This window comes from Apostichopus japonicus, chromosome 13, assembly GCF_037975245.1.
Source record: "Apostichopus japonicus isolate 1M-3 chromosome 13, ASM3797524v1, whole genome shotgun sequence".
NCBI classification, from domain to species: Eukaryota; Metazoa; Echinodermata; class Holothuroidea; order Aspidochirotida; family Stichopodidae; genus Apostichopus; species Apostichopus japonicus.
In genome coordinates this window covers 20349570-20375525 of record NC_092573.1, presented here as the reverse complement: position 1 = coordinate 20375525, position 25956 = coordinate 20349570, and the positions used below count along the sequence as shown (strand labels likewise).

The 25956-nt window shown below is 38.2% G+C and overlaps 3 protein-coding genes across 3 annotated transcripts; 2 read left to right on the top strand and 1 right to left on the bottom strand.

The window, feature by feature from the left end:
* Positions 1 to 1603: 1603 nt before the first annotated feature.
* LOC139978687 (stabilizer of axonemal microtubules 5-like) lies at positions 1604 to 9811 on the top strand. Its single transcript, XM_071989092.1, has 9 exons — positions 1604 to 1792; positions 4136 to 4417; positions 5197 to 5479; positions 6075 to 6184; positions 6708 to 6933; positions 7117 to 7235; positions 7763 to 7961; positions 8262 to 8353; positions 8689 to 9811. The coding sequence occupies exons 2-9, from the start codon at positions 4151 to 4153 to the stop codon at positions 8842 to 8844; spliced, it is 1452 nt and encodes a 483-aa protein (XP_071845193.1). The 5' UTR covers positions 1604 to 1792; positions 4136 to 4150; the 3' UTR covers positions 8845 to 9811.
* Positions 9271 to 13693, bottom strand: LOC139978688 (NADH dehydrogenase [ubiquinone] 1 alpha subcomplex subunit 13-like). The gene is made up of 4 exons (XM_071989093.1): positions 13537 to 13693; positions 11447 to 11525; positions 11015 to 11086; positions 9271 to 10323 (listed from the first exon to the last, which is right to left on the bottom strand). Exons 1-4 carry the CDS (start codon positions 13628 to 13630, stop codon positions 10134 to 10136), a joined length of 435 nt encoding a protein of 144 aa, XP_071845194.1. The 5' UTR covers positions 13631 to 13693; the 3' UTR covers positions 9271 to 10133.
* Positions 13694 to 16699: 3006 nt separating this feature from the next.
* LOC139978659 (lengsin-like) lies at positions 16700 to 22008 on the top strand. The gene is made up of 2 exons (XM_071989039.1): positions 16700 to 16807; positions 19975 to 22008. The coding sequence occupies exon 2, from the start codon at positions 19999 to 20001 to the stop codon at positions 21361 to 21363; it is 1365 nt and encodes a 454-aa protein (XP_071845140.1). The 5' UTR covers positions 16700 to 16807; positions 19975 to 19998; the 3' UTR covers positions 21364 to 22008.
* Positions 22009 to 25956: the final 3948 nt, after the last annotated feature.

Here is a 25956-nt window from a genome sequence, read left to right as displayed (position 1 = left end):
AATAAAAACGTTTATAAAAATTAAAGAAAGTAGCAATAATTAACTTTTCATTATAGTGGTTTTGGACGAGTAAGTAGGTTATTAATCTGGTTTGGTTAGTTTGTTCTACACATGCAACGTAAAGGTTATATCTCCCAAGCCCTCCATTTGCCTTGTGTGGTGCGTGTATTAATAGGATCACAAAACAAATTTGTGGATATGGTTGCAAAATAGCTCCATTTTGTCCTCTGAGCCATCTCTTAATTATAGGCTCACAGATTGTTTTACCAGGAAGAAGTTCATGTAAAGGTAGTCCACATCTTCAGTAAACGCACCACCTAGTGGCGGAGCGTCCATACAGTCAGAGGGGCGGATGCCCCCCCCCCCTGACGGACTCAAATGGACTGCTGGCGCCCTTTTCAGCTTTTTACCACTTTTTACTTATTCGCGATTATTGACTTTTTTATTGCCCTCTCATATACCACCTATTGACATTTGTAACATTTTGTTGGTGTAATTTTCTGACAAAATGGCGGTGACACCTATTTATTCTTCGTTTTTCTGCAAATTAGCAAGGCCCGGAAAGGGTAATTTCCGGCGATCTAGGGAGTATCTTTACTCAAAAATTTTTTCTACGCTCCGCGCCAACCTGTGGTGGCGATCCGCTTAGATAGTGTTGAAAGCGCCCCTTCCGACCATTCTCGCCCCCCTGACCAATACCCCTAGCTCCGCCAATGGCACCACCCTATACAAAATCACACGCCCTGTGAATTATGCTAATTAAAATAATGCAACCCTTCAATGCTTTGGTAATGCTTTGCTACAAACATCACTATGGAAGCACGTGGCCGTCATAATTAAATAATGATTCGTTGCAATGATTTTTATGACACAAGCAAACAAACGTTTGCCACGTTTTTCCAAAAAACATGTTTATAATACAAAAAAATAGAAAATCTTTAGCAATAATTATCGTTTTATAATAGTTGTTTTGGATGAGTAAACAGGTTATTAATCTGGTTTGGTTAGTTTTTTCTGTTTAGATCTCCCAAGCCCTACATTTGCCTACAAAACAAATATGTGGATATGGTTGCAAAATATAGCTTCATTTGTCATCTAAGAGATCCCTTAATTACCTTAATTATAGGCTCACATATTGTTTTGCCAGGAAGAAGTTCAAGTAAAGTCCACGTCTTCAGTAAACGCACCACCCCATACAAAATACCCGAATGTACACGCCCTGTTTACTCTGCTAATTAAAATAATGCAACCCTTCAATGATTCGGTAATGCTTTGCTAGAAACGTTTCTATGGAAGCACGTGGCCATCGTAATTAAATAATGATTCGTTGCAATGATTTTTATGACACAAACAAACAAACTATTGCCACGTGACATGATTACAAAATACGCGCATATGTCATCGTCCCGGGCCGCGTACGTAGGTAGTCTCAGCTAGGAGGCCTGCAGTTTGCATTTTGTTACAAGCTCACCTACACGATCTCCGTGTATACCACCCATGAAAGAAACGCGTCTCCTTGGTTACCAAGCAGATAAATCCTATTATGACGTATCTTTACAATAACACGTACAACAAAAGGAAGACGAGCCGTACCCATGCTCATGTCAATACATTCTGAGTAGTATCGTTAGAGCCAGGAGAGCCGATTGTTGATGTACACATCTGTTGACAGAAGTACATATCAAGGAAAATAGTCTTAAAGGACAATCTTTTAGAGACAAAGACCATTTTCATCGTGTCCGTCAGAAATCTCTTAGAAGCAAGAAGCATTTGCAAGCCAATTCCACTGTGGGTAAGTTATGTGATTTGATAAACAGTTTTCGTTGACGGATCTGTGTGGGATATCCCATAGGCTTGACCTGTTATAGGCCTATATACACTTATGTTCTTTGGTGTATAACTATGTCTACAAATGCCGATTTATCCCAATCTTTCGAAGTGTCTTGTACGTGTAAGCACATTGGTCGTGTGTCGTAAATTGCTGCTATCCATGTTTGTTTCTACCATATTTACATGGTTTGGTACCCTTGTATTATTATTTGGAGATATATAGCCTATCGGTCTGTGTGCAACTGAATTCCCCATATCCCCCCCCCCCCACAACTAAATGAACTAAGTAGGGGATGAGTTGGTTAGGGGTGGGGTGGCGATCAGTTTCAGTCTAGACTAGAGGCGTTCAGTACGTTGTTGCTGCCCGACGCTTTGACACTTCCACGTCTGCGGGAACAGTATTCAGAAACACGAGAGAAAGTTAATAGTTATTTCTACAAAACCGAATATCATCTCAGAAAACTGTAGATATGTTTTTTGTTGTTAATTCTAATCAGTTTTGACCAGATAAACACTTCCTAACATTCAGTATCTTGCTGGATGTTTCTGAAAAGGTTTATTTCACTTTTATAGAAGATTCTTCTTGAGTTTTACAATATGTGAGTATAGGTCTACAATTTGGAATTTTAAGTTGGTTATCAATTAATGTTTTATTCATGTCGAATTTCATCGCCATGCATTTTCCTTTGTTTCCTCCGTGGATTAATAATTTGTACAATAGGTGGGAACAAAAATTGTTTGCAGTACAATTGCCATGAAGACATCACTATATCATCTGCTGTTTGCAGATGCATCCATACAAAAATGAGTTTACAAAATTCTAAAACGTTATATCTCAATGATCAAATTAAGTTCTATTATGGTGTGGTTTGAAACTAATGATGCCCCCCCCCCCCCATGTAATACAAGCAATTGATGCTACGTATAGTCAGTAATTATAGACATAGTTCTGAAATATGTACTCCATATTTACTACAGGTATATTTTTAGGTTAAATAACTTGTTTAGGTTCACATGATATACAGTGCGGTCGTATCTTAGAATTCTTGAATCAATGGTAAAAATAATTTGATATTTTTTGTTTTTATTCACGATAATGAGAGAGAACAAAATGTTTCTTATATTCAATACAATAAGCATGTGTAGATAAAGTAGATAAAATATACAAATCAAAAGTTTAGAGGGCCTATCCACTTTGTCATTTGTCTGGCCATAGCTAGTCTATGTCTCTTCGTATTATTTTACTAAGCAGGATCATTCAAACGAATATCTTATGCCTTGATCTAACAGACAAGTTAACTCATATAGCCTAGACATGAACTGATCACTCGTGCTGGCAGCCACATACGATATACCTATATACAGTAGTATTCGACAATCATTCCAACTAACAACCACCATCTAATAATCTTTCGTGTCCACGGAATGTAAATATCACCTAAGTTAGTTGTTTGCAACAAACAAGTTGATACGGATGGTCAAATGATAAATAGCCATTTGTACACACACAAACACACAAACACTGTAGCCACGGTCAAGCACTTAGAGCAGGGGTTGAATTTGGAATGTACTAATTTATACAGTGTTAGCTGTTATTATCTTCGGTTGGTTTTTAAGTGACTTAAATTTCTACACGCCAAAGCCCTTTTTTGTGGGGAGGGGGGGGGGGGGGCGGCACACCAATATGCCCATATATAACCCCGTAAAGATTTTTATGGTCGGAAATCAGTGGCCCGTACACAAAGGAGGTGGGGAGGGGACCTTGGACCTCCATCGTTATTTGGGAATGGGTTCCTGGCCCAGGAGGTAGGGGGTGTACACTCCCTTCAACTGCCAAGATCCAAGGGTATTTATTCACAAAACCTTGTCTTTGTGGACCTAATTACAGAGTGGCCTTATGTAAAGTCTAAATGTGTCTCAGAAAAACACCATTTGACGACTACAGTATTAATTCCCCAACGGCAACACCCTACCTACCTCTAGCCCTTCCATAAATGTTTCTGCGCTCTATCGAACTCAGTCAGGCCCTAGAATTGAACCCCCCCCCCCCACCTTTGAATGCGCAACTCCATTGCCTGAAATGACTTATGTACAATGTATTACAAATTCGTCCACTTCAATCATAAAAAATAACTATTATTTATTTATTGTTTATAATGTTACTATTTGTCCATTTTGCACACCATTTTGCTATGCTACTGTATAACAGATACTTAACTTTTAACCTTAGGCCTATTATAAACGCAAGTGCTACGTCAATGTTATCATTTTCATTTGGTTTATGATTTTTCCATCACGTTATCAGGTACTTAATATCATCATGCCTGAGAAAACCGTTGCTTTACCGACTTTGAAACCAGCACAGTTAAAAGGAAAGGACTTCTTAGCTGCATCTCATTTCAAAGTTGGTTACGACAAGCGAATGTCGAAGAGCGCCACGAAGAGGAGCCTTTTTAAGAAAGACTTCATTGCGCATGCCAATCATGACAGAACGGTAGCTGCCAAGCCACCTGACCCCGCAGAGGTCATGCATTCAGATCTGACCTTTCGACCTCCCGATTCGACTGTGACGCAACAGTCTTATCAGGTTTGTTTTTGTCTTATATGTAAAGTTTAAAGTTGTTAAAACGGTTCATTTTTGTTCTTTGCCAAATTCAATATTACACGTCCTATAATCGTTTATAAACAAAGCATTAAACGAAGGCCTTTAAACGAAGGTCCCCATCCCACCCTTAGACCCTTGTCGTAGAGTTTACAGTTGTTAAATTTTTGTCCGTCACAGTGCGACGTAATGTTTTGAAGGGTGTTTGGTGTGTTAAAACCGTCCTCAAAACAGATGGCGACGTAAATTGTCATAATTTACTATACTGCGCATGGATAAGGATTTAAATATTTTGATATTTACGACCATACGGATTTGGGACCATTTTGGGGAAGGGAGGGGGATGGGAGTGAGAGGGACCACTCCTCTAAGTACTGATATCGCCTCCTACCGTACAATCACCACTGGTATTTACCCATTGGTTGATATCCCTTCTAAATGTTTTTTTTTTTTGTATCGTAGAGTCACTAATTATAACTGTTTTTCTTTTCTTTTTAAATTATATGTGATTGCTCATTTCCATTTTTAGAAGTAAGAGTTGATATTCTCATAAGAAAGTGAAATTAACAATCATCGATATTGACCAAACTCTATCAATCTCAATGATTTTACATGAAACTTTTAATATCTGAAATAAGACTAAACTTTCCAGCCGTTTCTAAAAGTAGTTTTAAAACATTATCATTTATGAGTCATACAAAAATCCGACAGATGGATGACAATTAATTCAGCTCTCTGTGATTTTGTTCTCATTTTTTTCACAGGGCGAAACTCCTCCAAAAGTTGCCCAATGCAAAGCTCTCACCAAAACAAACTTCAAAATGGACGCCGACAAAAGGATCGACTCGTTCCATACTAGCCACTCACGTGACTATGAACCGCCATCATTCGTCAGCCGAAGTTTCCCGATGTCCAATCCGATGAAGAGCTTTGTCCCACAGGGCGATCCTGTTAAAGAACGCATGCCGGTATCCGATTATCGTGGGAAGTTTATGGGGCACGATACACTGATATTCAAGACATCACGCGCCCCTTGCATGCACACAGGTATTGTGTACAAGTTTAATCGGTTGATTTCGACCAGTTCATTCACAACAATATCATTCAAGCAACCAACGCCGAATGTTTTAAAACAAACAAAGGTTTTGTAAACAAAGCAACCCCCATAAGAAAATACCGTCTCCAATCCTCACCCCCCAAACAGGTGTAAATACTTAACCATATAATCTCATACCGCTTCTGCAAGTCGAGCTGTGCTAAACGTGTTTCAGCCACTTCTATCAAATGCTTCGTAAATGTCCAGAGTATTTTTTTCCTCGAGTACAAAAGTAGCGTCGCTATGAAATGTAAGGTCAGATGACAGTTGTAATTAGCCATGAGTTTTATTCACATAGGGAATGAAATATTAAAATTTAAGACTTTTAGAGAAATCTGTTACGTAGTTACCAAGCAACGAAAATATGTGGCATAGTGTAGGCGACGTATGTAGTCAGAAGTGATATTTGAGAACGTTGTGCCTGTTGTGGTAATTATAACTCGGATTAATTAAGTTGTCAAATCTTCTTTCATATCTTCTTGAAATGAAGTTTTTTTTTTTCGCAAGCCGATGTTCATTTCAATTCTTTTTTTTTTCTCTCGGCAGGCGGACCTTCCACAATTCTTGGAGATAACAGAACACACAGACAGTTCGCGACTTCATCCCGTGAGCAGTTTCCAGGAGGTTATCTTCCATACGTCGCAAAGAAACCATACGTGAGTATAATCCCCTTTACGTACACTCATTAATTACATAAAAGTCTTCATTTTATCCCCAATACCGTGCATATGCTAAGGCTTTAATACCTACCCAAATTATTTAGAGACGTGGATGTAAGTTTAAACTCTTCGGGGCAAATGTATTGACGTTGAAGCAGGCAACCTGAACGTTTAGTAGTGACAAACAATAACAGACTATAAAAGATAATGATTCAACCTTAGTGATGGGGAAGGTTAATGCCGAGGGACGTGGGGATTAGTTTCCCGCTAATGAATGATATCTGGAACAAGAACAAAAGTATGGTATTACCCATTGTTCTCCCCCACACCGCTCCCCCCCCCAAAGTAAATACATAAAAAAGTAGCAACAAATAAAAAATAAGTAATATCAACAACAAGTGAATGTTTAAGAAGCTGGTTGTAAACAGATGACTTTCAATCTTTAATACCAACGTGTTCTCACCGATGCTTGATACTTAAGTGGCTAAACATGTCAGTTTTCCAATTTTTTTGTCCCCAGCGAATTGGGTCAGACATCCCTTGCGGTGACGTCGAGAAGTTGGTACATCGTGAAACCACACAGTTGTCCTCCTTCGCCAATCACGATAAAAAGCATTACAAAGGTTATCATCGCGACAACGCCCTCACTCGGATAGGAGAGACTAACTTCAAAATGGGCCATAACCCGAAAATGGATAATTTCCAGACCTGCGCAATGGACTCATTTTCAGCGAAAGAAGCTACCAGTAAGTTATTGATTTTCCAATATCCAATAATTTATTCCATCAGTAAATATGTCGCGATGATATTATACAGTATCTTATGTCTATGAATTATTGGAAACTATGGTGATACTGACACAAATACCACGACGACTAAAACATAATAAAGGTGGATATAATATTTTTTATCCCCTTCATGTTGAACAGAGCCAGTCAAAGTTGTGACTCATGACAGCAACGCCAGCAGTTTTCCCGAAGGGGACAGACATCCAGACAGGGTTAAAGAACTCGTAACGTCAACGAACTATGGATTTCATCATAAAATGGTAAGTCGCTCATTGTAGTCAGCCAGTCATTTCTTGTCAAGACAAGCCCAGTCACAATACAAACTTCCCCAAGTCAAGTCATTTTGAATTTACCGAAAGTCAAGTTAAATCATTTGATTTTATCGACATGTTCAGTCACGTACGTAGCATATTCATTCTGAGATGGATCCTAATTTTGAACAAGAAAGAAAATTGTTAATTACATTTAATTACATTTTGAATAAAAAATTAAACAAAATTTTAGTGTGTTCTATGAGAGCACACATGTTCGTCTCAAGTTCACTTCTGTTGCTGCGTTTCAACTTCAAATCTCGAAAACGGTCTTTAGGAATTGAATGGAAATTTCATCAGGGATGCTGAGAATATGTTATTAATTTTTATCCCTCAAATGTAGCTTTTGCTATGGACCCTTCCGTTAACATTGATCTTGTTTATAACTGTCATCATCTATACCATAGGTTAGGCCTATCAATTACAGTTTTTCTGTGGGTAACGTTGATTCATACCTTTCATCTGTTAACTTACAGCCACCTAAAGGTTTCAAGAATCCGATCATACGTGGTGCTAACAAACGGACGGCTAGTAAAGTCACCTTTGGCGAGCCAAGTAGAAAAGAAGAATTCTACAGCACAACTCAATCAGAGGATTACACACCTATTAAATTACAATGGGGCACTCTAGGGGCATCAGGACACCCTAAAAGCAAAGTGCCTCTTGATTACTACAGTAAGTTCAAGCGACAAAGATTATTGCATGTTATGTTACGAAATAAGCCACTTTCTGTCAGTTTAGTACAATAAAAAAAACACACAATACAAAACACCAAAACAAAACAGACGTTTAGATTCTGGTTGGACCCTGAGAATGCACCTAGCATGGAACTATTAACTGTAAGTCCCTTATAACTACAAACCACACGCATTGCAAACATATCTCACAAAATCAAATGGAGGTTGGCAGCGTTTCATCCCACACTAAATGACGCAGACTAAATCTTGATATTTTCCCCTTTTCCTTTCATTTCAGAGGATGGACACTACACCACAACCACTTTATCGGAATATCCACCCTGGTTGAAACCACCAACACATATTGTCAGCAAGGAGGAACTGAATCAGGTAGGAATATCGAAAGGACCCACTTGAAGGACCCACTTAATCCCACTTAAAAGGACCCACCTAATCCCCATTCCCTGACATTTTTTCACTTTAAGTTGAATATTCTTACCTGGCGACTCCGCGAATTAATCGTAAATAATTCAACAAATATTTATGAACTGTCAATCAATCGATGGTCATTGTAAGTTGTTTAATGTACCTCCATCACCGCCCCTCTCCTCCTCCTTCCTCATTGAGGTTGGGCAGGGGGGCTGTTTTGAGGTTGTCAGTGAAACAAGAATTAAATAGTGCTAACACGATCATAATATAATCTCTTTTTCTATTTTTTCCAACAGTTGAGAAAGTCCAGTGTCAGTCCTCCGCTTCACCAAAGTCGTTACTTCGACACCACGAATCTGACAACTTACACCGCCAAACGAGCCGAGAAGCTTACATACGACAGCAGCAGTTTACAAAAGAGTTCATTGCCTCTGGGTACAATGACAATCTGATATCTGGCATGATGAGATATAGTCAGACATCAGTCGTTTAAATATGTGTATATTATGTAAATATTTATCAAATAAATAAATCAAAATCCCTTCAAATCACACAATTTTTTGTATGTTTGCATCTATTAGGCTCTTAAATTCTGTCCAACTTTTTTATAGCAAGGGGGATGTGGGGGCGGATGTGGGGGCGGATGTGGGGGGCAATACTGAGGACAGTGGGAGGGGTTGCATTTGATTGGCTGAAATGTTTTTTTGCACCAGTTTTTGTTTTCAATCTTTGTTGATAAAAGCCAGCAGATATCAGATGAAAAGAAATCTACAGGACCTCATCAAAGACATATGACGAAAAAAGAGGGAGTGTGTGACTATGGGGACTTTTGCAAGAGATGAAGCTGTCAATTGAAGACACAAAGACACATTTCTTGATGGGTTTAAAACTCTGTAATATCTCCAAATTGCCTTACTGATCAGCTCAGCAAGAAACCACAAGTGTTATACATGTAGATATTCTGCAATGAAGTACATCACAGATTTTCACCAGTGAAGTGTTAAGATAACAGACAATAGCCATTCAGAACAGACATTAGGAAAATCTTGATAAATTAAAGCATCAATTACTAACTGGTGGTCTTGGCCAATAAGACTTTGACCAACACAATTCTTTTTTCATTAAATTCTTTCACACTTCACTTCTGTCGAATCAAGTCAAAATAGATCACGGAAGCTTTAAGTTTATACTCGATGGGTTTCAGTTACTAAGGTGAACTTAAGTGACTAATGTGAGAGTTTGAGAAATGCAATTTTTGAAGCTAGGCCAGTATTGTTGTTCACATATTGCTTGATTTTTTGTGTCTTGCACGTCACCTCATTATCAAGGTTCCAACTGATATTTCCATTAAGGTGACACATTTTTTTGTTAAGGTTACGTTCTTTCTGTAAATATTAACAGGGACACGACCACCGTAACCTTGTGTGGACATGGAAAGTCTCCTTTATAACATTTTAATCAAATTGGTACAAAGGGATTTATGAAAAGTGTGAGCAAATTTCTACCACATTTTTTTTTAATTTTTGAAAGTTATCTTGCAAATTGGCTTACAAAAAGGTGATGATCCTTCTCTTGCTCCAGGGTTAATGCTTTGCTGCTTCTCACCAATAATCCTTTCTGTCGCTCTTCAACCAGAGTGATCATCTTAAACACTTCACCCGTTAACACTACACGTCATCGACACCACCTCTCAGTTCTCTGTCAAAGTTCTTCAAATGATATTTAAATGCTTGGGCAGAGATCAAACAAATGTGTTGAATCCAAACATTGCCTCATTCTGTTCCTTGGACTTGGCTAAATAGTACAAGTCCTCTACTCTCGGTCGCACCCATCTCTTTGTGTGGTAGACCGACTGTCCTACGACCCAATCTGGAACATCCTTCATGATGATGGCTTCTTGTTCTTGAGTGTGTTGCAGTTGCTTCAGAATGCTGCAAAAAAAGTAAAAGAAACAAGAAAAGACGGTTCGATTGCTGCTTTATCTTCCTGATCGTATCAAACTGTAGCATTAACCCAAGAAGATGCAGTACACCTCAAACAGTGTGTTTGCTTAACTGAATTGTTTTGATATATTAAGATCTCATCCGAATACAGTTCACCGGGCTGACTGCCGGATGTCATGAACTCAACCCCCCTTTCAAATAAAGAGAAAAGTCAAACATTTTGAAAATTGGCTTTTTCGCATCGATAGTGATTAATACCAGGGTCGTAGCAAGGAGCAACTGGACCCCAGTGTGGCGATGGAAATTGGCCATTAAAATATAGTTTACATGCACCCAAGCCCAACCTTGGTTTGGGCCTGGGTGAGTAATTTTCGATATCTCGCCCCCCAAGACACCCAGATATGGCACTCTCGGACCTTCTTCGTCTGTTGAGGACAGTACAGTATTTCATTTGAATTCACATTTTGGCCTACGGCCCCCTTGAGCGTATCAGTCGGTAGTTATTTTGTCGTCACTTTGAAGAGATTAAATAACTGCTCCATCTACAGTAAGGGAATAAATTAAAAGAAATATTCTCCTTATCCTTTTTTGTCTACAAAGTGAAACTTGAGTAATCCTTGAATGATACTACAGGCCTTTGATATTTTTTTGAAGATAGATCAAGAAATGAGATACTTACTCCCGGTCCCATTCTGCTTCCAGTAAGGGCATAATACCAAAGAAGGCTTCTCGTTCCTCAAATAGTCGTCTCCTGCAGAAGTGATAACAAGAAAACCCTTTGCATTTCACTGGCTTATTATAATAATGATCAATTGCAGTTTTATTTTATGTGATCCTCTGTGGTTTTAGTAAAAATTGACAACTATATATCCAAAAAGGTCCTTTGAGTCTGAAGTAATCCTTTATCTCTCAAACAACAAATAAAAGTTTTATCTGCTCATTCTTGGCGAAAATGGCTAATTCCTTTGCAAAAGAAACATCGGACCATAACAATGTGATCCGAGGAACCTTAAAGATGATTTACCCCATCATGATAAACATTGTTTCCTACCAATCTAAAATGGAATGCATAAATTTAATTAAGAAATAAAAAGAATTTAAATAGGCAAACCTCCTGTTGCGATTTGTATATATCAGTCCCACGTAACCAAGGCTCATGATTCCTATGCAACCAGCGAATAACATGTAACCTATAACAAAGACAAGAAGAATGAAATGACAATTTTGTAAGTGGATAAGTACTGTTCAATGACACTCAAATGACAGTACACAATGTTTTAACTTTTAAGATACATGCTATGTTTGAAACACAAAGTCCACAAGCTTACATATTTAGGTAGACCAAAATTTCTTGAAAGGGTGGTTTTAAAAAGTAGGCCTAAACAGCATGTATTCTATGTGGAGCTTTAGCCAGAACTGAAAACTAGAGAAGTGTAGTATTTCACAATTTCTTTCACATAATTTCTCAAAACATATTGGCTTTTCGTTTTTCTTTAACAAATGGTCTCGGCAACAGGCACCCCTGAACTCTAGTAGACCTATCTGCCACACAGTATCGAGAAAAGGCAATGCCGCAAGGGTTATTAAATCAACCAAACGTGGAAACTTTCAGCTAGATATTCAATATAAAGTTACATAAATTTCTGACATAACAGTACACTATAGTAACCAGATATGTATTTTTGTTATTAGATATATATTTAAACAAATGATCAAGTTTGTTATAGTTTTTTGGTAAACACTTTCAAAATGTTGTATGAGCGAACTTGTTCTGTACTTCATCATCAGCAATCAATATTCAGTGACCAACTTACCAAAATAGTATTAGTGAATGCCAAACCAGTTTAACCAATGATGGGGCTTATTCGCAGGGCAGCCCTGCGAATAGCCAGACACATAGACCTTATTCACAGGGCAGCCCTGCGAATAGCCGGACACAAGTATCTTATTCACAGGGCAGCCCTGCGAATAGCCAGACACATACACCTTATTCGCAGGGCAGCCCTGTGAATAGCCAGACACAAGCATCTTATTTGCAGGGCTGCCCTGCGAATAGCCAGACACATACACCTTATTCACAGGGCAGCCTTAGACTGGATTAACGGGCTCAGTAATTTTTGGGGCTATTCGAGTTTGCTTCTGAGCACCAGCTATCTTTTTGAGAGTCTTAATTGGGATCGAGCCTCTATATTTTGAGGAATTTATTGGCCTTTGGGATTCCTATCTTAATGCTGTTAGGATGGTTTTGGGAGCCTAGGGCCTTAAGATTGAACCAGTCTAGCATTAGTACCCCCAACATAAAAAATGTCATCCCTCATTTTCACCTTTGTTTTTGCAGAGTGACTGCTCATTTGCATGTAAAGGTGTGGGAGGGGGGGGGGTGTCACACCCTTCACCATATTGGCTTTCAGGCAATATCGGCTTTTGGGGAATCCCAAGATAAGCTCCCTTAAAATAAAGCTTTTAAAATTGAATTGCTGGGGTTCCAAAAATTAGCTTATGAAGTGGCTAAGACTATTTGGGCCCAAAAGGTTGGCCTTTTCAAGGCCCATAAACTGACTGGTATCAATAGCAAAACCTAATAATAAACCTATTTTCAAAATCGTCACAGCCCTGCGAATAAGGTGTCTGTGTACGTTATTCGCTGGGCTGCCCTGCGAATAATCACTTCGTTAACCAATTGCCCAAATGAATGGGTAGCCCACACTCCTAGTCTTACATGTTCGCATTAGAAAAGCGGTATTACCCGTCAGTATTTTGTTTAATTTTGTCACCAAACATTACCAATGACTTGCTGTAGTATGCAGTTACTCTGCTATTCCATTATTTATCTAAACAATGTGTGGTACATACATTGGGAGCAACGTTAAAAGTGTTTATGTTTCTTTACCTTTTTTACTTCATTTTCTGCTCATGGTCAAGGCATGGTTTCCTGTGCTGCAGAATTTTAGAAACTACTTTAGGACCTACCGAGTAGGTTTGGCTAGTTAGTCATACTGACCATAGGTACATATCGACCATAGATACAGGTATTTGGTTAGGCTTCATTATAATCCACCGTAGCCTATCTAATGTAGGCCTAGGCCTAGGGGCCTATCACAAAAGCTTAGGCTAGTTACTGTCATCGTTAGTTAGGCTAGGTCTACGACGTTCATGTTTTTCTCGTCATAGCTTCCAAGATTCATGCAACGTTCCACATACCTGAAGGTCCTCTCTTTGGCATCATTCGCTTATAGTCGATTGGACCGTAGCCTCCTCTCGGGGGCATTTCTTGCTTAAAGGTTGCCCCCGACATTTTTATTTTCTTCCCTAGCTGTATGGACCAGTTTGAGATTTTCTTTATTTGCTAGATCCTACTTCTGAAAAAAATTCTAGACAAATGTACGGAAGCCGAGAGGTTCGAATATGGCGATAGCGTTGTTCGTTTACTCCTATGGTTGGTCATTCGGCCTCCATAATACCGGATATGTATTATCCTGATGGATGAATAAAACGTTTTCGTAGAGGTTATACACTGAGATGGGGTTTACTTTAAAAAATTAATAGTAATGAAAAATAAAACAAACAAAAAATTCTTGCAAAGTACAAAAATATCTGCGTGTAACAATTATGCAAGAAATTTGGACTTCGGAAAATGTGTGATTCCGTCTTTGAGATTTGACCTAAGTGAGTGCCATAGCCCGATCTCGAAGAAATAGGACCATTATTCCGAATTTATATGAAACAATAACATTTACCTTACACTAATAACTAATTGATTGTGCGGTCTTAACGCTGTCGTTAAAAATAAAAGAACATGGGCACACCGAACCAAAGAACCAAAACGACTGACCCACTCTACACCCCAGTAACCCCAGGGAGAGAATGTGATTGTGTGATCATCGTCAAATGCGTACCGGTATCACGGAAATGGTTCGATCCTTACAACTTGGTATTATAATTAATTTTAGAATGAAACTGAAAGGCTCATCGGGTCTTGAAAGTCTCTGGTTGAAGAAGAGAGTTTATAAAGGGTTAATTGGTATTGGGAAAAACATTCACCGCAAACATGACGCATGGATGACACTTTCAGTTTAGAAGAACCAGGAAGAAGGATGAAATACTGATTTGGCTCTTGTAAGCTTCCGTAGGCACAGTCGACCTCTGACCAATCCCCCTATAACTCCCTGGTTCTTTAATATCCATCGACAAAGGCACGGGTTCTTTGTAGGTCACAAAGCAGCATCATACTGCTATCTAATGACATGATAGTTTCCCCAAATTCAACTTGCTCCAGTCTTTGCAAATTTAAGCTTAGTCAGTTAAATTGAATTTGAGTTCAATGTTTCATAGAACGATGTCCCACATTTCAGTCAATAGTTAATGGTCACAGTCGTGATATGCCTTACTAGTATAGTAACATCAATCTAGACGAGCACTAGGTTACTAGAAAACAATTTGATACAATTACCACCTGTTGAACCCTATGGTATCATTGAATAAACTTTTCTTCACAACTTTGAGACTTCAACAATGTATTTCTTTACAGTAATCACTCACACAATCAGCGCATCTTGTGAAAAGCGAAACTTAGAACATATTTCAAGAACAAATGTATCAAAGCCCTCAGACTCTCAAAGGTTCTGCCTTCTCTGATAGGTCATGGTAAACTATGGAACGCGAAAAGGAAAAACTTATTTCGTTGCTAAGTTTAACGTAAGTTTAGACAACGACGTAAGTTTAGACAACATACATTTAGACATCAACGTGAGTTTGAGCAACAGTGTGGTAAAACAGCAGCAACAACTTAAGTTTGGACAACAACAAACTTATTTTAGACAACGAAATAAGTTTTCCCTTTTCGCGTTCCATCGTAAACGGTTTGAGACAAATTGAACGACGAATGGAATTGTATTTTTGTTGACACACCCTTAAGCACCGTTCTCGTGCAAGTTTAGTCACCTCATAGTTGTCGAGTAGAAAATCGAGACGGTTAGTCCGAAGGCGTAGCCCGTAAACATCTATTTTTTTTTCCGCTTATATTTCGTTCAAGTAAATTCAAAATGTAATTGTAGTCAGAAAACGGTTCATTTTTTTTCAAATAAAGAGAATATGTAAATCATCAAGCTTACAAACTCCAACTGGAGAAATATCATTACTAATCGTAAGAATTATATCTCGGAAATAAATAAGTGGTTAAACAGGTATACAGCAATATATTTGATTATTTAAACAACTCGATTCAATACTAAGAACCATTTATTGACTATTTTCTTTATAGGAATAACAGTGGGTGGGGTTGGGGGGGGGGGGGTTGGGGTTGGGGGGGGGTTAAACAACTAAGCTGCATTTAGAGAAAGACGGGATCTCGAGTGAGATACAAAAATTAAATTAAGTTAGTGATTGGAAGTGAAGCAGCTAATGTTTGGTTTTTGCAGAGCTTTCGAGAATAACTAGCTCTACTTCAATTCATGATCACCGAAAGGGACAAGGAGTAGCAGGATTGGAACTTTTATAGGAGAATAGTGTCGGTATGGCAGTGAAGTCAAAGCGACTTCATGAGTCGAAGCCGATTTTGATTTTCGCCGAAAAGAAGTGTCACTACAACTTCTCAACATACACTATTTTCGGGGTTCTATCGATAAGGCCATGAAAAAGTCCAAAAGCAAACCCCGTAATGAAACATTGACTTACAAAACTCGGCAAACCAGTTCCAAAACTTGGTGCCATCGGTTATTGAATTCCACCTGGTCTCCTACCGCTGGCAAATATCATTCAGAAGAATATCCACATACTTCAAAGCACTGACCGTTTGTATTAGTTTTCTCAGAACAACCTGTCATTTCATTTACGAGACCTACAAACCCACGGTACAAATCCTTTGGCCAGCGACGGCAGACCATCATTTCTCAAAAAGGATTAAAACGGATGGTCTGCACTGTTTGTCAATATTAGAAAAACATTCAATGTTTACTACAGAACTTGGTAACCCCCTAGACAATAGTCCATGTACCTGAAGCTTTGGTTAGTACCATTATGCTAATAGTGGTAACGTTAGTTGGCTTTAAATAAAAACAAAAGTGGAAATAAATCTATAACGGAAATAACTGCCTGCACGGCAAAAGACGTATATGGAACACATGTATTTATGTATTCTGAAATAATGTTCCTATTCGATACTCAGAAATGTATATATTACATGCTAACCTTATGCATTACGAGTATATCCCCTGTGACAAATCTTACGCGGTACATGTAGGACCCTTGCAATGTCATTTGCGCATTCATCAGGTCACACATTCGGAGTCTATGCATGCTAAGTTTTTCACTACCGCCCTCATTTCTTTTCGGACCATTTCATACTGTTGTTTGGTTTTCTATAAAATTGGTGGTATACATTAATTGTGATCACTTGGCAGACTGTGGTCTCACTCTCGGCAGGCAAAAGTGGTGAACCGTTAAAACTGCAGAATTTTAGAAACTACTTCACCAGGTAAGTTTTTTGGCTATAGTTAGTTATACTGAGCATAGGTATTTGGTTAAGCTTCATTATTATCTACCGTAGCCTAACTAATGTGGGGGCCTATCACAAATGATTAGGCTTGTTATTGTCATCGTTAATTAGGCTAGATCTAAGACGATCTCCTCTGGGGCGTATTTCTTGCTTAAAGGTTGCCCCCGACATGTTTATTTTCTTCACCAGCTGTATAGACCAGTTGAAAGTTCCTTTATTTGCAAGGTCCTATATGTCTGAAGAAAAAAACGTCTTAAACGTGCGGTACTTAACCCTGACACGGGCCCGTTTCTGCAGTATGTTGGGTCGTGGGGGTGGGGGGGGGGGAGGCGATGCTGAAGTTCTCTAAGGCTCGGAGTACCGAGCATCAGTGTCCGACTGCAGCCTTTTAGAATCCGAGTTCCCATGCGAGAGTATTTTTTCTAGCTAATACTTATATGATTTATTAAAAATACAATAACTTTTTGCTTTACATATGCTTCCTGATTTAGCCTGATGGAAATGACAAAATAGTTGAATGCGATGACATTGTTCGGATCTTGTTATATTTGTAGAAAGTTCCTATACTGGAATTACAAAGTGACATTATAGAAACCCTGTGTATACTCATCTAGCAACTTCTCGACATGTTGACAGGGTTTCATGAACCACTGAGTGATAATACCGGGCATCATGCTACTAATCAACATACATTAATCACGTAGTCTTCGTAACGTACGTGGCCAGGGCGTAGGAACCGGGGGGCTGGGGGCGCCAGCCCCCCCCCAGTGAAAAATATGGAGGGGCGGAAGTATCATTCCGCCCCCCCCCCCCCGCTTCGCAAGTCAGAAAACCCCTTTTTTATTTCCAAATGAGAAAAAACTCATTTGGAGCACCAAATTGCATCTAAGGCCAGGTAAAAATGCAAAATTATATACAATATGGAGTGGGTGGGTTGAAGTGTGCTATATTGCACCAAATTGCATCTGAGGCCACCTGGAAATACCAAAAAGAACCCTCCCCATAGACCCCTCCCCCGGGCCGGCCATCAGTCTTCAGCCCCCCCCCCCACCCCCCCCCCCACTCAAAAGTACCTTCCTACGCCACTGGTACGTGGTATACACAAGGATACATAATTATGTATGATATTGCTACTGTAGAGACGGATGAAAAAAAAAACACAATTCTGCGGTTTCTAGTTGTAATATGAGTACCAAGTATCGAGTACCAAGTACATTAAATCGATTACGAGTACTTTAGCATCTGAGTCCGCGTACTGAATAGCATTGGCGTAGGAAGGTACTTTTGAGTGGGGGGGGGGCTGAAGACTGATGGCCGGCCTGGGGGAGGGGTCTAAGGGGAGGGGGTGTCCCCCTCCCCTTTGGAATTTTTTTGCATTTCCAGGTGGCCTCAGATGCAATTTGGTGCAATATAGCACACTTCAACACCCACTCCATTTTGTAAATTATTTTGCATTTTCACCTGGCCTTAGATGCAATTTGGTGCTCCAAATGAGATTTTTTTCTCATTTGGAAATGAAAAGGGGTTTTCTGGCTTGCGAAGCGGGGGGCGGAATGATACTTCCGCCCCCCATATTTTTCACTGGGGGACTGGCGCCCCCAACCCCCCGGTTCCTACGCCCTTGCTGAATGGCGATAGCACTACTTAAGCATCCGGATACTTTTCGTCATCAAGTTTGTGGGACATTCAGGACTATGAAATAATTTCCTCCTTCTTACTTGCTTAAGGACCATTAGGATACGCAATATGAAAACAACACTTAGGTGGCATTAAAATATTTCTTGTAACTTCATCGGAATCGGCTATTGTTAAGACTGCAGTCATGCATGTACTATTTGTTGTGTTCTCAGAGTAAATTGCAAATACCAAAAGAATTTATTTCAATAATTACAAATATGCAAATTATGGTGACATATACTTTTACACTGTGGTATGAGTGATGAATATACTGCAACCTGCATCTTACAGCATTTGGGGCAGCAATGATGAATGAAATAATAATTGGGTGACATATATTCCCGCATCCATAGACTTTATGGGGGGGGGGGGGGTTCATGATATGGAAAGAAGTGAGGCGCTTTAGGTTAGTTCATGATACTATAGCACAGCTAGAGTAGTATACTCAGTGACTGATGCTGTGTTACCTCCATTCTCTATAGATAATCAATGTGATGGTGCTGGGGTAATAATGTACTTGCATACTATCACTATTAAGTTCATACCAACTGAGACAATGCTAAGAGTTACATCAGATGGTACCAAAGAAATTTGGGGCAACCTTGCTGTGCAGTATGGGTTTCACATATATCTTGATGTGAAACATGTAGTCCAATCCAAAAAAACATTTGATTTTTTATGTTTAATTTTAGAGGATGTTAAACATGAGTCCAATCTTTTATAAATCAATTAGGTATATTTGGTATCATACGATAATGTACTATGTACTGTACACGTTTCCATAATGATTGATTGATAGATAGATAGATAGATAGATAGTTAGATAGATAGATAGATAGATAGATAGATAGATAGATAGATAGATAGATAGATAGATAGATAGATAGATAGATAGATAGATAGATAGATAGATAGATAGATAGATAGATAGATAGATAGATAGATAGATAGATAGATAGATAGATAGATAGATAGATAGATAGATAGATAGATAGATAGATAGATAGATAGATAGATAGATAGATAGATAGATAGATAGATAGATAGATAGATAGATAGATAGATAGATAGATAGATAGATAGATAGATAGATAGATAGATAGATAGATAGATAGATAGATAGATAGATAGATAGATAGATAGATAGATAGATAGATAGATAGATAGATAGATAGATAGATAGATAGATAGATAGATAGATAGATAGATAGATAGATAGATAGATAGATAGATAGATAGATAGATAGATAGATAGATAGATAGATAGATAGATAGATAGATAGATAGATAGATAGATAGATAGATAGATAGATAGATAGATAGATAGATAGATAGATAGATAGATAGATAGATAGATAGATAGATAGATAGATAGATAGATAGATAGATAGATAGCACTTCTTATTCTGGATATCCTTGCATCATAAAGCATGACGCATTAGTATCATTTGTTTCCTCTTCGTACAAAGGTATATCTGATGATAAAATAAAACATGGCCACGAATCAGGAGCTATTGGACAGTGTGCTGGATAAACTCGAAACGAATGGAATTCAAAATGTTAGATTTGAATTTCTGGACTTGTGTTCCGTTGCAAGATCGAAGACAATTCCTGCTCGGCATTTCAAAAGAACAACAACTTCTGGAATTCTGTTTCCGATAACTTTCTTCGCCTGCGATCCGTATCTCGAGATGCAGTGTGAGAGTAAGATATGGAAGAAATATACGACAGCAGACACTGTGTTTTATCCTGACTTGTCCACTTTCACTATACTACCCTGGAGCAAGGATACAGCCAGGGTCTTCGTATCTGCTTCATCTATTGACGGAGGGGATGATGTCAGGCTGGTAGATCCTCGAAATATCTTACAGGCTCAGTTGCAGGACCTCGCAATGAAAGATCTATCGATATTATCGGCAATCGAATACGAATTTTGGCTGGTAGATGAAAAGACGAGGGTGCCAATCAACCCCGATATCAACGGTTACTCTACCCTTCAATTCGCAAAACACCAAGAATTTCTCTCCAAGATAGCTCTAAACCTTTTTGAGGCTGGTGTCGATGTCAATTGTTCCCAGGTGGAATACGGAAAAGGTATGTTCGAAATAACCATGGAACCGTCCTTTGGTATGAAGGCCGCCGATACCGCAGCAACACTGCGCACTGGAGTCAAAGAGATGTCGATGCAGAACGGTATGATAGGCAGTTTTATGAGCAAACCTTTTCTGGATGCCGTAGCAGCTTCGGGTCATTTGAACCACTCGCTGTGGTCGCCAGACGGTAAAACATCCAAACTGAGTGACCCATCTCGTCCACATGGCCTTTCTGATATCGGAGAGCATTGGATTGCTGGACTATTGGATCACGCACCAGCTCTCTCATTTCTTCAGGCACCGACTCTGAACTGTCTTCAACGAATCAATATTAGTGACATTTTCGTGCCGACCAATGCATCTTGGGGAATTAACAACCGAACCTGCGCTGTACGTATTAAGAAAGGTGGATCTGATGGTATGTACTTCGAAAATAGACTCGGATCGAGTGCTGGAAATCCATACATAAGTCTCGCGGCAACGATCGCTGCAGGGCTCGACGGAATTAATCGTGAGCTACGACTCCCACCTGCGGTACCCATAGATATATTGGCTAGTGATGAAGGCAATGTCCCAGCCGGTGCGGCACCTCTTCCGAGAGATCTAGAATCTGCCTTGAAAGTTCTGAAAAATGATGAGGTCATGATGAATGCAATGGGGACAGACTTCGTGGATGCCCTGGAATGTGTTAGACGGTCAGAACTGAAGAAGGTTAAAGGAGACAAATACGCCTGGGCTAGACAACTTTATTTTGACTATATCTAATAAAAATAAAAATGGACTATATATAATCTAAATAAAATTATAACATGGCTCAAACGTTTCAATTGATTCAACTATTTAATCACCAGCTGCGATGGCGCAGCTTTTTTTTGGGGGGGGGGGAACATCTCAAAAGTGCCGCTTGTCGACTAGAATTTGATTGCGCCTTTTTGTTAATGAAAACCACACGTTCTCATGATTGCAATAAAAAATGGTCCCTTTTTATGGTATCTTTGTTGAAGAATTAAAATGGTATAAATGTATCGTTCTGTTGAAAACCCTTCAAACACTGTGAACTTAATAGTAGAAAATGCACTGAGGTCCATTTTAGTTTGGGAAATTTTAAGGTGATTTTGTGGTTTACTTTCTTAAATCCAATGTCCGACTGCCCTTATAACGAAGTTTGTGCCCGCTCCCTACCCATTTACTCTTCTACCATCACGTAACTGGTTGAGCATACATATACTTTTTCCTAATATGAAATCAATATATATATAAATAATATATATATGAATATATATATATATATATATATATATATATAGCGCCGAAATGAAATAATCGTCATTGCAAGATTCAGTTGACTCTTGCAATGTAATAGCGTTTTATCTATGTAAATATATATATAAATATATATATATATATATATATATATATATATATATATATATATACATGTGTGTGTGGTGGTCTTTTGTAATAAAATGGCAAACTACTTATGTTTTTCTTGTTCTGTTTACACATCCAATGTGTACACATTCCTCAAAGTCTGCCTACTGAAGCATCTACACTTGTTTCTCAAAACGAAGTAAATAGCTGTAGGAACGAAGATGTCATGAATTAGGAAAGTGTAGGCCTATCTCATCGTCGAGAGCCATACAGATTAGGCCTCGGGACAATTATGTCATAGGGCCTCTCTTAGTATATTTATTCCGTGCCTCCGAGGTCCGCCCCCCCCATCGCGAATTGACCACGGGTCATAGGGTGTCATGCTCTAGCCACCCCCCCCCTCCCTGGTCACGTCAGAGCTGTCTACATGGGCAACGGACACGGTTGCTATATGTTTTTAATAAGCTAGCAGTAGGCTATAGTAGTTATGTGGAAATATTTTTCAGTTACGCAGCTTGATATTCTTTATCAGTGCACCGACCGAAACGGGAGAATAGGCGGCTATTCGAACATATAAAATGATCAGCCATACTGAGGCAGTTACCGATTTTTCTTTTTACCAATTCTCAACAAAGACATCATTTATTTTAAGACAGCAGCTTAAAACTTGATATTTCGTCTTTGTTCGGTTCCGATCACTCCAGTGTAAGTCTTAGATTACGTACTATCGGAATTAGTAGAGGGAAAGGTATGTGGAAATTGAATACATCTCTCTTGGATGATCCACTTTTTATATTGATCTTGAAACTGATACTATATCTCCAGATCAATAGCTAGTTACCAAGGAGATAATCCAGGTACTCTTTGGGAGGTTTGCAAAGTTAATATTAGATCGGCATCTATCGCTTACTCAAAATCTTTTGCACTGCAACGGAAATACGAAGAACGTAATCTTATTAAAGGATTGGTTCAGGTGTTTGACATGTCTATTTTGTATGAAAGAGAACAAAAAGACAAAAAGATAGTGAAGAAACTACCATGATAGCATGCTCTGTTAAGGAGATATGACACTTTGAAGATATCAACATTTCTTTGAAAATGACTGGTGTAGAAAGACTAACTGTGAGGGTGTGATGTCACATCCTCACTTCCTTAACATGTGTGAATATATTTCTTTAAAAATTATTTACATTTTTTAACACATTTGAAAATAATATAATCAAAAATTCTTCAGATGTTTAATCTCAAATACTTCCTTTGACAAATATGAGATCTCCTGACATATGTTTTGGTTGAAAGCCATGAAATCTCACAAAATATTTAGATAAAAAAACAAAAACTTTCAGGAATGTGAGGATGTGACATCACAGCTAGTCAGATTTCAGCAGTTTCTACACAATCTGATAAAACTTTACACTTGAATATCTTTTTAACCGCAAAAGATATTTGAACATTTTTTTCACCATTGTGTTTCTTTTATTGTCCTCTTTCATATCGCATAAACATGTATGACAACTGAAACAATCCTTTAAACAAATCTCTTCATTAGAACAGCTCAACGCGGTATGTCCATACGATTTATATAAGAATCAATTAATTGAGGCTCGGGCTGCGCTCAGTTATACTTGTATGATATATAAGTTAAAGGGTATTATCATTTACGGTCTAGGGCTCAGTGGTCCGCTGAAGGAGGAGGAAAGAATACAAATTACTTTCTGAATCTAGAAAAGAGAAATAAAACGGTGAATATACGATTAATGAACTTGTGTTGGAGAACAAGACTGTAATCAATACTTCAGAGAAAATTATGCACCACGATGACATTCCAGGGGCATGGACAGGGGCATGGACAGGGGCATGGACAGGGGCATGGACAATTTTATTAGACAAGGCACTCAGCAAATGTGGTGGAGGTTTTCTACTAAAGTGTAATTTTTCTAAACATGATATTGAAATTGCGAACACTTTTAATTTTCAGGTGTGTAGTTCGTGGTCAGATAATAATTTCCGTCCTCCAGAAAGTAACTTCTCAAATGAGTATATACTCATTAACCTCGTTTATAAGGATAAATCGATATATTGTTTTCTCGAACAGATACTATTGGAGAAAAATACATATTTCATACGTGATTTCTCTGACGGAAATGGGAATTGTTTACTAGATTATATTTCTTTCAAAAGAAAGTTCGATATTACGGAAAGTTTCCCATTCACTTTCTATTTTGGCTTGATATTGGCCATTCCAAATTCTTGGAAAACTAATATGAATGAAACGGATACTAATGAATGTGAATATCTCTCTCGTCTAGTCATATTTACTAGCTATCCTCGTGTAACAAAAATTACTTATCAATATTTCATTTTTCAGATAGCTTCACAACCGAGGTCAATTTCTAAATGGCAGAGTTTAGACCTTTATGAATATAAATTAAATGCTATTTTTAGTCTTCCTTATGCTGCTTTGAGAGACGTAAAATTACATTTTTTTCAGTTTCGCTTCATTCATAGAATTATTAGCACGAATACGTTCTTGTTCAGGATTGGTCGAAGAAATTATCCTCTTTGTACCTTTTGTCAACATGCATGATGATAAGACTCTTGAACATCTATTTTGTTTGTGCCCATTTGTCCAAACGTTTTGGTATATCGCTTCCAGAATTTGTTTGAAAGATATTAGTAAAATCACCGTATAGAGAACGTCAAATTCGGTTACATCGAAGACATAAGACATCCGATGAAACTTGTTTTTGGCTACATGCAAAATATTTTATTTTCACTTGTAAACAATACGAAAAACTGCCAGATGTTTTAACGTTTTGGTTTTTGGGTGACTTTATTTCTCTATTAGAACATGAATATTCAATTCTGAAGTAAAACGATGAACGTAAGCTCCGGCGATACAGAGAATGTTATAAGTAAATGATTGTATTCCATTCGTTAATGTTGCTTTTTATATGTTCTGATATATAGAGATATTTGAATAAAAAGAGATGGAAAAAAAAACTAGGCATGATATTTTAAATCACACACATGCAGGGCCTTAGTTGGATATAGTGAAGTACATTACAAGACGTCTATCATGTAGTCTCCAGTTAATCACTAGTTTGGAAAATTAGACAATTAAGTTATTAAATGAACGTTAAAGAACTGAATTAAATAAGCAGAAACAATGTCATCAAATTCTATGCCAAATGCTGAGCCAAAAAAAAAAAAAAAATCACGCAACTCGCATTTTGCGGTGAAAAAAAAGTAATAATTTAAAAGTAATAAAATTCTGACTAAATCATTTAATACTTCACTTGTTGAGAGTATACCCACCTGAAACGCCTAATAAACACAAGCGACCGTCTCAAATCAAGTGGTTTGCATTACGTAGACGAATCTATAGATTATAAATACACTAACAAATATGGGATTTCTTGTTCAAATTTACAGACAGTGTTGTCAATCTACAGACTATATGCTGGTCCATTTGTTTTATAAAACGTATTGGTAGCAACAACGATCGGTTTTTGACAAATCTCCAATTGTATATACCCCTCTCCTTTCTCATCTCCTCCTCCTCTTCACAACAGTGAAAAAAAAAATACATCTATAGATCTCAGAAAAAAATAGTCCTCCTTTTGGAGTTCCGATTATTGAGTATTACGTTATGGAACGCGCAAAGTGCAAAATTATTTTGTTTAAACTAAGTTTGTTGTTGTCTAAACTAAAGTTGTTGCAGCTATGTTACCATGTTAATTTTGTTCGTTGGTGCCTAAACTCACATTAAAGTCTTATTCAACGTTGGTTTCTAAACGTACGTTGATGTCTACATTGACATTAATGTTTAAACTCACGTTGATGTCTCAGCTTTCGTTGCTGTCGACAGTTCCGTTGCTGTCTAAACTCGCGTTGCTGTCTAAACTTACGTTGATGTCTAAACTTAGGTTGATGTCTAAACTCACGTTGATGTCTAAACTTTCGTTGCTGTCTAGAGTTCCATTG